The sequence below is a fragment of the Anabrus simplex genome, chromosome 14, assembly GCF_040414725.1.
Source record: "Anabrus simplex isolate iqAnaSimp1 chromosome 14, ASM4041472v1, whole genome shotgun sequence".
Taxonomy (NCBI): Eukaryota; Metazoa; Arthropoda; class Insecta; order Orthoptera; family Tettigoniidae; genus Anabrus; species Anabrus simplex.
The window spans coordinates 7724204-7740806 of NC_090278.1; the positions used below are offsets into that span (position 1 = coordinate 7724204).

Sequence of the window (16603 nt, forward strand, 5' to 3'; positions counted from 1 at the left end):
TAGTTTAGGTACATACCCGTCGTCTGCACTCATTCCACTAAACAAACTGCCTGTTTTACACAGTTCTTTACGAAATCCAGTTCTCCAACTGTTTATCTTCTTTGTCACTAGTGTTTTGTTGCCAAGAGGATCGATTTCTTCAACTTTTTCTACGAGCGTATTATAAGCTGCCTCACGTTTCACTTTATGATAATCTTATTTTCCGCAGGCATTCTTCCCCCCTGAACAACTCTATGAACTGAAGAAGGAAATACTTACTCCAAGAACTCATTGCACTGACAACACTATGTAATGTAAATAAAAATATACTTTAGCAAAGTCTGGTGGCACTTGAAAAAGGGCTATCAATGTACTGACTACGCACACGGCAAAAAATACGCGGGACACTTGCCAATCACTGGTGCAAATGCGCAGAACAGCTGATTTGAGGAACTGAACTGACGCCCCCACACACATGATCAATTCGTGCCGTCAAGCTAAAATGATGAATTTCCATCATGCCATCAGTTCAAATTTCTGGCTTGAGCTCACATCGTTTGAACAAACTTTTGCATATACACGGTCAATTCGGCTTGTCCGTTCGGCTTGTTCACATCGAATTGACAAGCCGCATTGAACGTGTATAGCGGACTTAAAGGCGTATGTCATGATGGGGTCTGTTTGTACGTAGAATTTTTCTCTTAGCGTCATGCAAGTTATTATCAACGCTCTGCCATCTGTTGAATATATTTGGCAGCTGCGTAAGGGTAGATAATCAAAGAGTATCTAGCAGAGAATAGTATTCTTCCATGATCAGAGGAAGTGTATACTCTCTGGCTTGACAGGCACAGGCTGCATGCAATTACATTACTAAGGATGAAAATCGCATATATCAGAATATTAATGAAAGTGTTAGTCGCTTAGCAACCTGCTAAGTACAGAATGTATTGCGGGTGAGGGTAAGCCTTCGCCTGCAATTATTAGAGTGATCATTTGATGATTTGATTTTATGATTACTCAAAGTTGGCTGAACTTAGAGATCTATCAATGCCTCATGATTCACCGGCAAATAATTCCGGAGAGAGTAAAACACAAATGAAGGAAATAGGTCCAGTGAACGGATGAACGGATTTGCCAAAACTGTTTTAGTAAACTATTTTAATATACAGGTAGATAACAGCAGCTGGTTGCAACCGCCTGACGATTCCTCTCCTTACGAATTGTAAAAATAACTTTTTCAACACATTCAATAAGAACATCGTGATATTACCTTTCCCGTGGAGAATGAAATTCCGTTGAAATTCATATTTTTTTGTCAGGGAAGTCTGTTCAGGGCCCGCCTGCATTGCAGGCCTTGCAAACCAAAACGTTACTCCGCTGAGCAACACTGTCAACAGAGGTGAGATACATGAACCTGTTTCACAACATGTAGTTCTTGCTATTTCCTTGTTGGCGACCGGCACGCTTTTGAAGCCAAGTTGGCCGACTGTGTTTACATTACTTTCCCCCAACTCGATACACAGCGTTGCCAACTCTGCGTTGAGCTATTGAGAGCGGGCAGACTGGACAGAACTGCCTGCAGCTGCGCAACACTGGAGACCTGACAAGCGAACCGGCTTCAGGACCGGAGTGCTCTTTAACTACTCCACGTGGACTATCACTGACAAAGCAAGCGTGCATGCTCTTACTATTCTTCTTTCTCTTCTTAAAATTTTGTCTGTTTTATTATTTTGCCTTAGTTTAAATAATATTTCACGTTCATAACTTATTTCAGGTTGACTATAATTTTGTATTTATTGACAAACATTTCTTGTTGTATGTATTTCTGGTTACTTTTTGGGCTCTGGATAATTTATTCGTTCTCTCTGACTAAGAACGTTTTTCATTAAAATTGTATGTTATACTTTCTCCAAGGTATTTAAATTGTTTTACAATTTCTCATTCCCACATATCAGAACCCTGCATATTAAAAGGGGATCCATTGCCATTATTTTAGTTTCTCAAATGAAATGGTTAATCCTATTTTTCCAGCAATAGTTTGGAGACTTGTGATCTGATTCGCATATAAATAGAGATTTTGTTATGTTCAAGACGATGTCTATAATATAATAAGGACTGTTTTAAAATCGTGGTGGGAAAAATTGAAAAAATTGGCAATAAATGGTCTCACTTGCAAAAAAATACGGGTCATTTTGGCGTCCGGTATAAGGGACAGGCTTTTCAAGAAAAAATTGTACGTGGACATTTTCTACGCTATGCAGAAGTGTATAGAATCATGGACATGTTTTTGGGGTTAGAAGACGAGAGCGTGAGTACAGATCTTTGGTTGCTCCCCTCTTAGTAGCCCCTTATGACATGTAGGGGTACAGGTAAATCATCCTTCGACTACACCCACAGTGAAGTTCAAGAGTTCCGATCAACCGAATTACGAGAGAATGAAAGATATTACAGACCTCGTAAATATAATAATAATGATAATAATAATAATAATAATAATAATAATAATAATAATAATAATAATAATAATAATAATAATAATAATTGATCGTCTCTTACTGAGTGTGTGTGTCAAAGCAGGCGGCGGGCGGCCTCTTTCATTGGTCAGCACTACATCTTCAAGGTAATGGCCACATAATTCCATCTTTATTGTTGTAGCTATCTCCGCAGTTTAATCCGAGAGAAAGGTCAGAATCTTTAACTAGATAACCAACTTTTGTAATTATTATTATTATTATTATTATTATTATTATTATTGTTGTTGTACCGCCGCGCATTTAAAACTAGCGCCTAAATAAACTCCTCTATTGGTGGAACTGTGAAACTGAAACTACACCAACTTAGAAATTTAATCAGAAGATGTCACCAATAAAATATTATGTAATTTTGCTATTATGCAGTTGCCTAACCTGAGTGAATTTCTCCTTGTTTTGTTTGCTATTCATCAAAAAGTTTGGACATTTTTCCACAGATGACACTACCAAAAACTATGATCATGCAGCCTGGTGCGAAGTGAAAGAACTTATGATTTCAAGAAGTTTTGTATTTCTAGGTTGTTTTAAGTAATTGATGTTCATTTATTTTTGGGTTTGCAATATTTACCTTTTCTTTCCGCCAGTTTTGAATCCAACCAATCACTAATTTCTGTAATTAATTTTCCACCTATCACAGGCTTCTTCTCCGATTCTGAGTGTTACTTTTGAAATCTACCAATAAAATTCAGTGGGTGTGTCTTGACTAATTGTGAATGATCTCGAACCTTCCCTGAGGGTTTATAAACTGCGGCTTTTCACGTTTCTTGGCCAATTGATCGTCATCTTACTGAGTGTGTTTGTCAAAGCAGGAGGCGGGCGGCCTCTTTCATCGGTCAGCACTACATCTTCAAGGTAATGGCCACATAATTCCATCTTTCTTGTTGTAGCAATCTCCGCAGTTTAATCCGAGGGAAAGGTCCGAATCTTTAACTAGATAAGCCAACTTTTCTAAAATGTAACTTTCTACCGGCCAATGAAAAAACTTTATAAAATCTTTAACTGTAAATCGGGGATAGAGAGTGATGTACCCTCTCCAGCTCCCCTTCATCTTGGTTTTAGGTGACTACGTTATGTAACTGTTTTTCTTCCTTTCCGTAATGCAGTAATTTACCCTTATACGAGTCACCTCAGTAGTTTGGGAATATCCCCTGTTTGGTCGGCCTAGTGCCCTTTAAGTTTTAAGTGTTCACATCTAGTAGTGCAAGTTTTCGCCTCCATTCATTTAATGTTCGGGCCATTTATTTAACCGTTGTTCTTTTTCCACGAAGGCCCAGTAGGTTGGGTATTAAATGCCCCTGTATAATCATTTTCCAATTGTAAGTTGTGCCATGAGAGGCCATAAATTGTAAGTTGATGTTGCCTTGAGTAGGCTTGGAAAACTGAGAGCCTGTTTGCTCCTTTCCAAAGTTTTTGTAAGGTTAATGAATGCCTCTTGAAGGCTAGATGTTGTAATTTTGGGAGCAAGTGCTCTTTGAATTAGGGGATTTCGGCCCTTGTATAAATTTGTGCTCTGTTGTAAATTTGAGCTAGGAGCTCAGGAAAAGTGAAGCGAGGGCTTGAAGCCCAGGATCTGTTATAACCACTAATCTTGTCTTTCCTAGACTTGTTTTATGATTGCTACTTGTACCTGTAATATTGTCATGAAAAAAAAAACTGTTACGTTTGAAGTTCTGAAAATATAACCTTCAGTTTAAGTTTTAAATTCAATTCTTAACATTGTAGTTAGACCCATTCACCCCAGCACCTTCTTTAACCTGTTTCTGCTCCACGGGTAACCCCGAAATAATAATAATAATAATAATAATAATAATAATAATAATAATAATAATAATAATGTTATTTGTTTTACGCCCCACTAACTACTTTTACGGTATACGGAGACGCCGAGGTGCCGGAATTTAGTCCCGTAGGAGTTCTTTTACGTGCCAGTAAAAATCTACCGACACCAGGCTGATGTATTTGAGCACCTTCAAATACCACCGGACTGAGCCAGGATCGAACCCGCCAAGTTGGGGTCAGAAGGCCAGCGCCTCAATCGTCTGAGCCTCTCAGCCCGGCCCTCGTAAATATAACTATTATTATTATTATTATTATTATTATCATCATCATCATCATTACCGTGGTTCCGTGGCTCACAGAGGATAGTAAGCAACTGGATTGAATGGCTGGACAGGGGATTAGTTTGAGCAAACGTTTAGTTTACTTTAACAACATTGGAAACTGTATTTCTTTCCTTTCTTAAAATTCAGAGAGAGAGTAATTTAATGACGTAATAAGAAACAGTTGAAATATTATTTGTGAATATTCGCATTGACAATTGGGCTCATCAGTTCGAACAATGCATTGGACTCAGAAGTCCTTAATAAGGTACAAGATTAATTAGGAGAAACTCCCAGTCGTTAATTTACATATGAAAGAACATGGTTGCTCCGAACAGGTAAAATATTATATAGTCTGAGCTCCAAAATGCATAGAGGCTAGCCTCAATCAAGCAGTCAGATGTTATTTACAATCTCACTTCCACTCGGTAACCCCTGGGGTGATCTCACTTCATAGTGTGCATACGCAGTTTGCCTCATAGTGGGCTTGTCTATTACAAAATACCACAATCAGGTTAAGTATTGTTCCCAAAGGGAACCTAAATGTAGACACGGTTACCCGAAAAACTACAAAATATGTACAGGGGCATAATTATCCATACTACAAGGCCTTAAGGATAAAAGAAGGTTACACAAAACAGGCCATTAACAAAAGGCAAGGAGACGAAGTACCAGCACTCTTTAACGAACATTAAAGAAGAAACAAGAACATAAGTGGGCTTAAGATCAATGACACAGGGGATAATCCCATACTAAAAATGGAAAGGGGGAAATTTAAAGGCCGATACAAGATTTTAAAAATTTAGAAGATGGATATTTTAGTCACCCATCTCAAAAGTAGAAGGGGAGAGAGTCACCACTCGTGCTCCCTTATATTAAATATTGTCCCAGTAGAAAATATAAATGGAGTCCGAAGACTGCGCAGAAGGTCCTACATTTCATCCCCCAAAAATAAATATTACATATCAGATTTTAAGAAAACTACTGGAATCTTCCCCCTCGAAAACACATGCCGGCACAATCACATGTTTAGGTAAATTCTGCCATTGCCTTTTTAGCGCTGGATCTTCTTCAAGCCGGCCGCTCACTGCCTCCTGCCCTCTCTAACCTCCTAGTGGCACTCTCAATAACTGGAGCAAATCAGAAAAGACGGCCCTAAAGTGCTCTCCTTAAATAGCTCGTAGAGGAAAGTTCCAGATTAAATTAAAATCCAGAGCACTGATAGGCTAAATTTCCATACACTCCCCCTGGTTTGATTGGCTAGAGAACTTAGTTACAGGCATGTGATGGGCAGGTTACCTTAGAGGAGGAACAGGTGAAGTGTTCACAACTTCGACGCATCAAAAAACAATAACAAAAAAGTTCACCTATTACATCAAATGAACTATCTTCAGAAATTAATTTATGTTTAGTCAACTAGAGATCGCTAGAAGATAGATGGCAGAGCCATCTAACCATCGGATAAGAAAGTTTTGGAATGTCTTTATAAGTTATTGATCACTGTCATAGATGGTCATGGAGAAGGAGCGCAGTTTAAATAGTCATGAAAGATGCACCCCTGGTACAATTATTATTATTATTATTATTATTATTATTATTATTATTATTATTATTATTATTATTATTATCAGCCAACCCTGTGATATAGACGTACCGTGCCTGTTTCTTATTTCAAGGCCCTGGATTTGTTTCCCGTCCAGTTCAAGGAATTTTAATCGGGACTGAGGAGTGTTCACTTGATACAAGATTTTCTCAAGCTCTTAGTTACAGGAAGAAAACGCACAGTGAGAAGATGGCGCTACTGACTTACTGGTTGTCATGGTAACAATGGTGTCGGGAAATGTAATGGTGCTAATTTCAGATAGACCCCAACCCAAAAAGATACCCATGTTATTTGTATTTTACGGGAGGTATTCGAACCTTATCTCTAGGTTCTATTGCTGAACTTCTCTTCTTTCAGAGCCTCCTAGAGTATCGTACTTTGAGGTGGATGGCCGCAGACTCGATGCTGGTAACCTTTTCCTACCAGTGATGGAGGATTCTGTTCTAAGTGTGTGGTGTGTAGCTGAGGGTGGACATCCTCCACCCGAACTGTCGTGGAAGCTCTCTGTGGGTAGCCCAGCACCTCATCTACTGCAGCCAAAATCAACACTCAACACCACCAGCAGCAAGGATCCTCACCAACATGTCCGCAGTGAAGCTAGGCTTACCAGAGTTCTTCGTGCCCATCACAACGCCACCATCACGTGCCTTGTCCATCATATGACTCTCCCAGAACCACTCAACGTCTCCATACGGCTTGATGTTCATTGTAAGTATCTCTGTAGCTACAGGAGGTATCAGAACTTCTTCTGTGAATCTGTCTTGAGACAGGTATCAACTGGACACCCTCCATAATTCTATGTATTGAGCATCTTACTTTAGTTGTTCATGCCTTCTCCCTTGTCTGGCATCAGTTAACATTCCAAACCTTCATCATCTTCCTTTTCTTCGACCTGTTTTTTCCTCCATCACCCTCTGTCGAAGAAACTTTTTATGTAGTATGTGACCCAACCCGGATATTTTCCTCTTCCTTACCGTTTTCATCAGGCGTCTCTTCTCTCCTACTTTTCTTAGCACTTTATCTATCCACTGCACTTTTTCCATTCTTTGCGAAGCTCTTTGTTAAGTCAATATGGACTGCCTTAGATGTCAAAAGCCCTCTCACCTTTCCAAAAGCTTCTTTACTCATAGCTATTCTGCTTCTTATTTCTTCTGTACAGCTTCCATTCCATGTTAACAAACTTCCCAAATATCTGAATGACTGTACTTATTCCAAATTCTTTCCCTCTAGTGTTATATTAACAGCAATTTCCTCCTTTCCTATTCTCAACACCTTAGTCTCCCCAATGTTGATCTTCATTTCGAACACTTTGCCCATTCTATCAATATTTTCCAACATAACTTGCAGATCTTTTTTCTGATTCCGCTAATACCCACATTATCTGCGTATTTTACGGCCTTTATTGGTTCTCCACCCACTGAAACGCCTCTCCCTTTTTCCAGGGCCTTCTGTAACAGTTTTTCGACATATACTGTATATTGAACAAAGCCGGTGACACGCAACATCCCTGTCTCAATCGTCTTCCGATACCCACTTCTGCTTCATATTCATCTACTCTATATTATAACCTTCAAATGACTGTTGGATCACAGTTAAAGAGAACATTGGAAGTTTATGGTAACGCAAAATTAATGAAATCATACGTCCAGTTGTCATACGTTCAAATACGTCAATAAATGAAATAACTCGCTCAGCTGAATAAATAACAGATAACGAATTGAAGGTACCGGTGAATTCACAAGCTCAGAACCCCGTTGTTGTTTTTTTAGATGACGGTCGATAAAGGAATGTTTTAGTACGACGAGATAATATTGGATAAATGTTGTATCTTCTTCAGCGGATGGTAAACAGATATCAATAGATAGATAGCAATGACGAAAATGTGTAGCGGAGGTCATGGAATGTGTTGAATCAAACGGGCCAAGCTCAATTCATATACGGTGGTCATACATTGTCTATCTATTATAATAAAATTCAAGAATCGAGACCCATATCGAGATAGTCGATTGGTACGTCGAGTTATGAAGGCGACGGATTGTTAAACACGTTCCTTTGCCAACATCAGTGATTTCAAGAGCGTTCTGTATCAAAGAGGTTATGCGTTAAATGTCAAAATCATCTGGAAGGGAGATTACAGACTGCAGAATTCGGAAGATTTAAAAACGCAAAACGACTTTTATTATTGTATCTTAGAATTGAATTTTGTTTTAAGTAAAAAATAGGGATAATAAAATAATTCTAAAAGGTCATCAGAAGTATCCCACACGATTAGGAAGAAGCGAGATCAAAAGGCAATTATAAGTGTAAAAATATTATATGGATAGCACGAATTATTCATTGTAAAAGGAAAAGGATATCATTCTCTCAATATATAAGGCTAGTGCTAACTCAGTATATTGTAAATGCCATTTATGCATATGACATTGTACTAATCTTTCATTACAAGTTTCAGTTATAAGGATGTCGCCACACATGAAGGAAATTGATTACATGACGTTAAGCTACCAAATGATAATGTGCTAAATTAAGAAATGGTCGCAAGAGACCCGGAGAGTTTTGAGATGGATGCCAAATGACAAAATTAAGATCTGAGAGATGGGAGACGTCATCTTCCCGAAGCCACCAGTTCGAGAAGTACCCAAAAATAAATAATGTCTTTCATCTATTCTGATATGTAGATGCTTAAAGTAGTGTAGAATTGATTCGTGGTGTCAAAATGTGACATGTATAGGTAAAACAACTTGAATGATACCGTATGATCGTCGATCATTATTCCGTAACGGGCAGGAAATGTTGTGTTTTCATCATGAATAATCCAGGAAAATTATAATCTGTCGTCTATTATATATTTGAGTTCAAGCTATTAATAGTAGACGTTACGCAGGAGATTTTTACTAAGAAAATGTCATCAAAAGTGAACTTCATTGTGTGGTTTATTATGTAGATATGTTTTATTGAAGGTGACCATAAGATGATTGGCATTTGCGTAAAATAAGAGTCATCCAATATCAGATTTTCACGTCATATGCGTAACTTTCGCGAGTATTTGGAAAATGAATTGAGAATTTATTGAGCATGATGCGCATATAAAATGAGAAGGGTTTTCAATAGGATCGTCGTAATAAAGTGAGTAATTAATGTGTTGTTTGATGGATAGTAGTTCATTGAGGTTGTGCATTAGATAATGCGATGCAGTCTTCGAAAAAGATCCCGGCGATATATTTATTGAGGTGATAATTGATGTTCGTCATACATATGAATTTAATGGTGGTAATGAACGATGTGTACTTAAGCATGAATGCCAATTTTTTTGTGATAAGGTTATCGAAGAATACTAAAGTTGCTTATGTGATAGTCGTCAAAGATGCGATAACCTAAGAGTTAATGTGAGTTAACTACGCGCAGATGTAAAGGGATGAACTAAAATCTTCAGTAATATATGACACCATGCAGATGAAAAACATGTCGCAGATGAGAGGTGTAGATATTGTTCTGAGCAATGCGTAGATTGATTTCCTGCTAAATAATATTATTTTGGTAGATCACAGATTTGGTAGTGAGCATTGAGTGCAGATTTTTCAGGATTGTCCGTGGAGAATACCAAAGGCTGCAGAGTCATCGGAGTTTTGAATTATTATTACGACTGATGTCCTTATTTTCAGGGATTTGTTGTCCAGACGCAGCTACAGCAGAATTTCGAAGAAGGCTGTTTTCTAATTAGTTACGTGATGTTAGTAATTAGAGGGATCATAATGTAGTCCTATTTCCTGATTATATAATGGTACAAGCGACAACGTTGAGAATATATCATTGGAGCATCCAAGTTGTTTTTATTTAGATTTCCTGAATTAGGCGACGATTTCAAAAGATATCGGAATACTGAAAGACACGCATTTTTCGGGTTAGTGAATACGAGTGTTCAGAAATAAAATTTCTTTAATTTCATTTTATTAGGCCAAAAAAATTGGTGTGAATAATAAGTTTATAACATAATTAAGCCTTCAGCATCTCGTATGTTAATTAATTTTTTTAGTTTAAGATTGATAGCGAAGCCAACATATTTCATTTATGTTATGAATGGAGTGTAATGCGGTGACATGTAATAACCAACAAAAGTTTAGGGAATTTGGACAGTTATATTTAGTAATGATACTCAATTTCAAATAAGCGTCCATTTATGTTGCTTTTCGATTAATTTGTAGCTGTGTTTTCATAATATGATATTCATTAAACTGAATATCCTTCCAAGAAAAGAATCATTCTTCGATTTCTCATTAGTGGGTTAAGATTAGTATCATAGTACGGTATAGTTTTAAGTACTCGTAATTATTGGATATACATTCTCATACGTCAGTCGGAATTCGAAAATCTAGACGGTGAGATCCTGTGACCAGACTCGACGAACTTGCACGTCTCTTGAGTGGAGTTCCTTGCATCTCCGCATGATACCAGCCGAGACATAACAATAATAACTTGAACCCTGAATCAGAATACGTGAAAGGTCACAATATCAATTCCATACCGACAAAAAAAAGTCAGGGATGCTCTTCGTGTTATGCTAAAAACGATGGTGCAATCGGATTGGAGGAGAAAATTTTTCTTTTCGAGAAACTGAGGTTACTTCGTTACTCCCGGGCGCGTGATTCAAATTGACGAACTCGCCGTTTTTGCTATACCAGGTGCATCAGAGGAGGCAGGGGAAGGGAGGGTAAGTGGGAAGTAAGAGGCAGAGGTTTGTTCTGCACAAAGTGACTATTGTGCGAACCCCGTAAAAAGAGGAGATGAACTCGTACAAAGAATACAGGCAGTTTTCTAGGTCGTTCGAGACACACCACACATCCTGAACAGAGTTCAAAAGTCACTATTGCACCATTGTGAACTTTGCATCGAAGTAGGAGGGGGGCATATTGAACATCTACTGTAATCAAACCATTGGGAGTATTGTTTCCTTCGATCAGTACTTCATTCCATTTACAGTGTTGTGGATAATAATAATGGCGTGTGGCCTCCGAAGAGATCTGGTGCAGGTCTTTCGATTTGACGCCGTACAGGCGACCTGCGCGTCTATGTTAATAATAATAATAATAATAATAATAATAATAATGTTATTTGCTTTATACCCGACTAACTACTTTTACAGTTTTCGGAGACGCCGAGGTGCCAGAATTTATTCCCGCGGGAGTTCTTTTACGTGCGAGTAAATCTACCGACATGAAGCTGACGCATTTGAGCACCTTCAAATACCACCAGACCGAGCCATATTCGAACCTGCCAAGTTGGGGTTAGAAGGCCAGCGCCTCAACCGCCTGAGCCACTCAGTCCGGTACCCCGCGTCTATGAGGATGGGGTCCTAGCTATCATGAATTCTAATTGTGAAGACGGCACACAAACACAGTCTCCGAGCCATCGGAATTAACCGATGGAAGTTAAAATCTCGTTCTCGAATCGAACCATGGACCCTCTGCACCAAAGGTCAGCACGCTAACCATTTAGCGATGGAGCCGGACAATGTTGTGGGCAGCAGCGTTGCATCTTCGAGCATGTTAAATATATATATTGTCCCCTTCTCCGGGATCGCTCAGTCAGCGGAGCGAGGGTCCCAAAAGGGTGGACTGTTCGCAGGGCCGATTTGCTATTGACTGGATAGGAGACATAATGTGAAATAAAAATCAGAACAAAATAACCACATCATTTATTAAAATATAAAAACAAAACTCAGTCTGGACAAAGCACCAAAAGAAAAAAATAATTGTTTTAACATCTCTTCAACATAATTCAATTGCTTGATCTTCTCATTTACAACTAACTATAAGTCCTTGACATGCTTTGTCGCTTCATGGGATTCAGTAATATCTCCAATGAACTCCAACCGAAGCAATTTTCTGTAACATTGATTGATCATGCAATTAGTGATACCGTCGTACTAATATCAACGAAACAATGCCACATTGAACATGGAAATAACTATTTCTCATTACTGTTTTATTCTTCACTAATTCTCATTAAAGAATTTTTACTTTAACACATCTGCGACAAATTTTCTATTTAATTTATATTGGCATACTTGGAGAAAATTCTCTTGAGAAATTACTTTGACATATCTGGAAAATCCTTCCTAACTCGTTTTTTTCACACCACTGAGAAATTCTTTACAACTTATTCTCGAGGAATTCTATTCAAATTATTTTTGTGAAATATTTTATAATTTGAGAAATTTTATACAATTTTGAGAGATTCCCTTGAGAAAATCTTTGAAAAATTCTTTGAAAAATTCTTTGAAAAATTCTTTGGCGCATTTCTCCCCTCTCGCAGACTTCGTTCGATTGCATTCCTTTATAAATTATATCAACGATTTCTATCTGACTAGTATTCTATGGATGGATAGAGCATCACGTAACACCACGCGTAATCAACAACAACAAGAACATCGTTGACCAATAAATCACATAAAATATAAAAAGAATAAGCATTCCTGAAAAGACATGAATAATATTCACGAATAACTCAATCACACCAGCTGTTTATAGGCAAATTTATCATACAGCAGAAATTAGGCTTGTTCCAACACACAGTTCGGAACGAGTTCGGAACGCGTTCAGAACCGACACCAACAACTGTGAATGCGCAAGCGCGTACTGAGAACCGTTCAGAACCGGTTCGTTATTGCAGCGTGTTGGAACGCAAATAGAATCGTTCCGTGCGTAATCAGCGCCATCTAGTGACAGCGGGAGAAACGAATCATTTATTTGGCGGGTACTTGATTACTGTAATGAGGAGATAAGGAATGAATTATGTCTACATTCTTAATGTATTGACAAATGTCATCCTCTTAGCATCTCTATCGTCATCGGCCTCAACGTCACCTATTTCCTGTTGAGACAAGGCCCTTTCTACAATAATGTCGATGCCATTCTCTCCCAATACAGCATCACTTAAACATGGATGGAACACTGTAGGTATAGAATAAAAACCTTTCCTATTTATATAGGAATCCGGGTCATTTCCTGGTTACCGGGCGAGTTGGTCGAGCGGTCAGGGGCACGCGGCTGTGAGCTTGCATCCGGGAGATTGTGGGTTCGAATCCCACTGTCGGCAGCCCTGAAGATGGTTTTCCGTAGTTTCCCGTTTTTACACCAGGAAAATGCTTGGGCTGTACCTTAATTAAGGCCACGGCCGCTTCCCTCCAACTCCTAGGCCTTTCCTATCCCGTCGTCGCCATAAGACCTATCTATGTCGGTGCAACGTAAAGCAGCTAGCAAAAAAGAAAAAAAAATCCTGGTTTGTCAATTTTTATGTGAGCCTTCGATGGCCCCAATAACACCTAGAAACTCTCTTTTTCTTTTTCTGCAATGTAGTTCACTGTCCCTTTTTTCAACTTCTGTAGGCCAGGTGATTATTTGGGCAGATAGATAGATAGATTGCTCAAAAATAGAACAACTCTTTGGAGTACCCCATGTAAAGAGCTGATGGTAACACCAAATCTGTCAGCAACATCTCTGAAACTTGCAGTTTGATGCCCCATGAACCACAGAAATATGAGAACCTGAAATTAGCAATGCATATGTATTATGCCAAAGATGAATAAAATACATGTATAGGCATTTTGCTGAGAAATGAATGCATGAAGCGTAGTCAACTATAAATTACCACTGCTGACCTGACTTAGAGCTGATAGTTTTTCATATTGCCCATAGTGCCTTTTAAACTGAGGAGTTCGCTGAAACTGCTCAGCAATATTCTCAGCAACTGCTCGAGTGACCCGAAAATGTTATAAAAATGAAACATCTTCATACTGAGGGACTGTTTGTTCTGAAAATATAAAGTTATAAGCAATAAGTCTATGATCCTTTTCATGAGAAAATAATCATGGTGTTAACACATAAGAATTAGAAAATTTATTTTCCAAATGGAGTATTTTCTTACTTACTTCTGCCATGACTTCATTCTACATTTGAATGAATGCACATATTTTTGGAAATGATTGAAGATGTTCTTTGCTCTGCTATTCCATTCTTTCCCCCCCCCCCCCCTCCCACAAATGAATATTTCCCCCGGTTATTATACCATTGGCGTAACCTTATTTTTAAAACTTGTGATAGAACCTACCTCCATAAACAGCTTCAGTCTTTAATCTCTTTCCATTATCCTCCCAAGCACTTTCCCCTGTATATGCCAGGTACATATCCCAGGTACATACTCTCAACCTCCTTTCTGTCAAACTTACCCTTGCAAGTTTTCTTAGCATGATACTAACACTGCTGGTCATTCTGTGGTCCCCATCACATAACTAACCTGCTTTCCTCTGTACCCACTCCAATTCATTTACCAAAAATTCTTGATAAGCATCCCTTACCTGCAAAGCATACTCCAGTTGAGGTCTTACAAGTATTAAATATGCCATCTCTTTTATACCTACCCCTGCTTGTTCTTTTTAATATCTGCATTTCAAAATGCAGTGATCTAAATGCTTTATTGACTACAATAATATATAAGTAATAATAATAACAACGTAAAAGTTTCCACCTTTTCAATACTAAAACATTTCACAAAATTATAAATTACACGGTACTAGTTCCGACCCATCTAGGGGTCATCATCAGCCGTATTGGAGCAAAGATCATTTTTGGCGAAATCCTAAGAAAATGTTATTTTAAAGAATAACAAGTGAAATGAGATGTTATTATGGTAATAGTTAATAATACAAGGAATATACATACTAAGAGGTTTTTAACAAAGAATAAAGTATAAATGGGGTGTTGTAAAAATTATAATCATGGAAATCAGTAAGTTCTTGTATTGAAATGAAATATGGCTTACAACAGCTGGATGAAACTGCGTACGATCGAACGTGTTACTATTGGAGTTTCTAGTGTGTTGGTTATGTAGTTGGCAGTTTTTTAGCCTGTTGAGTTTATTCTCCAAATTTGACTGTTTTTCGGCTAGTTCGTAGAATAATTTGTTCTCTACTTCTTGATAGAATAGTGCCCATTGTGCGTTTGAAAGTAGTTTAGTCGCTGCGAGGTGAGTGTCGTATAATTTCTGATTCAAAAAGGATGGATGGATGGATGGATGGATGGATGGATGGATGGATGGATGGATGGATGGATGGATGGATGGATGGATGGATGGATGGATGGATGGATGGATGGATGGATGGATGGATGGATGGATGGATGGATGGATGGATGGATGGATGGATGGATGGATGGATGGATGGATGGATGGATGGATGGATGGATGGATGGATGGATGGATGGATGGATGGATGGATGGATGGATGGATGGATGGATGGATGGATGGATGGATGGATGGATGGATGGATGGATGGATGGATGGATGGATGGATGGATGGATGGATGGATGGATGGATGGATGGATGGATGGATGGATGGATGGATGGATGGATGGATGGATGGATGGATGGATGGATGGATGGATGGATGGATGGATGGATGGATGGATGGATGGATGGATGGATGGATGGATGGATGGATGGATGGATGGATGGATGGATGGATGGATGGATGGATGGATGGATGGATGGATGGATGGATGGATGGATGGATGGATGGATGGATGGATGGATGGATGGATGGATGGATGGATGGATGGATGGATGGATGGATGGATGGATGGATGGATGGATGGATGGATGGATGGATGGATGGATGGATGGATGGATGGATGGATGGATGGATGGATGGATGGATGGATGGATGGATGGATGGATGGATGGATGGATGGATGGATGGATGGATGGATGGATGGATGGATGGATGGATGGATGGATGGATGGATGGATGGATGGATGGATGGATGGATGGATGGATGGATGGATGGATGGATGGATGGATGGATGGATGGATGGATGGATGGATGGATGGATGGATGGATGGATGGATGGATGGATGGATGGATGGATGGATGGATGGATGGATGGATGGATGGATGGATGGATGGATGGATGGATGGATGGATGGATGGATGGATGGATGGATGGATGGATGGATGGATGGATGGATGGATGGATGGATGGATGGATGGATGGATGGATGGATGGATGGATGGATGGATGGATGGATGGATGGATGGATGGATGGATGGATGGATGGATGGATGGATGGATGGATGGATGGATGGATGGATGGATGGATGGATGGATGGATGGATGGATGGATGGATGGATGGATGGATGGATGGATGGATGGATGGATGGATGGATGGATGGATGGATGGATGGATGGATGGATGGATGGATGGATGGATGGATGGATGGATGGATGGATGGATGGATGGATGGATGGATGGATGGATGGATGGATGGATGGATGGATGGATGGATGGATGGATGGATGGATGGATGGATGGATGGATGGATGGATGGATGGAT

The 16603-nt window shown here is 39.1% G+C and overlaps 1 protein-coding gene across 1 annotated transcript in view; it reads left to right on the forward strand.

Moving 5' to 3' along the window:
- Positions 1-16603, forward strand: part of LOC136885355 (nephrin-like) — a 424800-nt gene that overhangs the window by 84223 nt on the left and 323974 nt on the right. The window contains exon 3 of the mRNA XM_068230401.1: positions 6570-6920. Within this exon, the coding sequence (XP_068086502.1) occupies positions 6570-6920 (351 nt within the window). The remainder of the gene's footprint in view (positions 1-6569; positions 6921-16603) is intronic.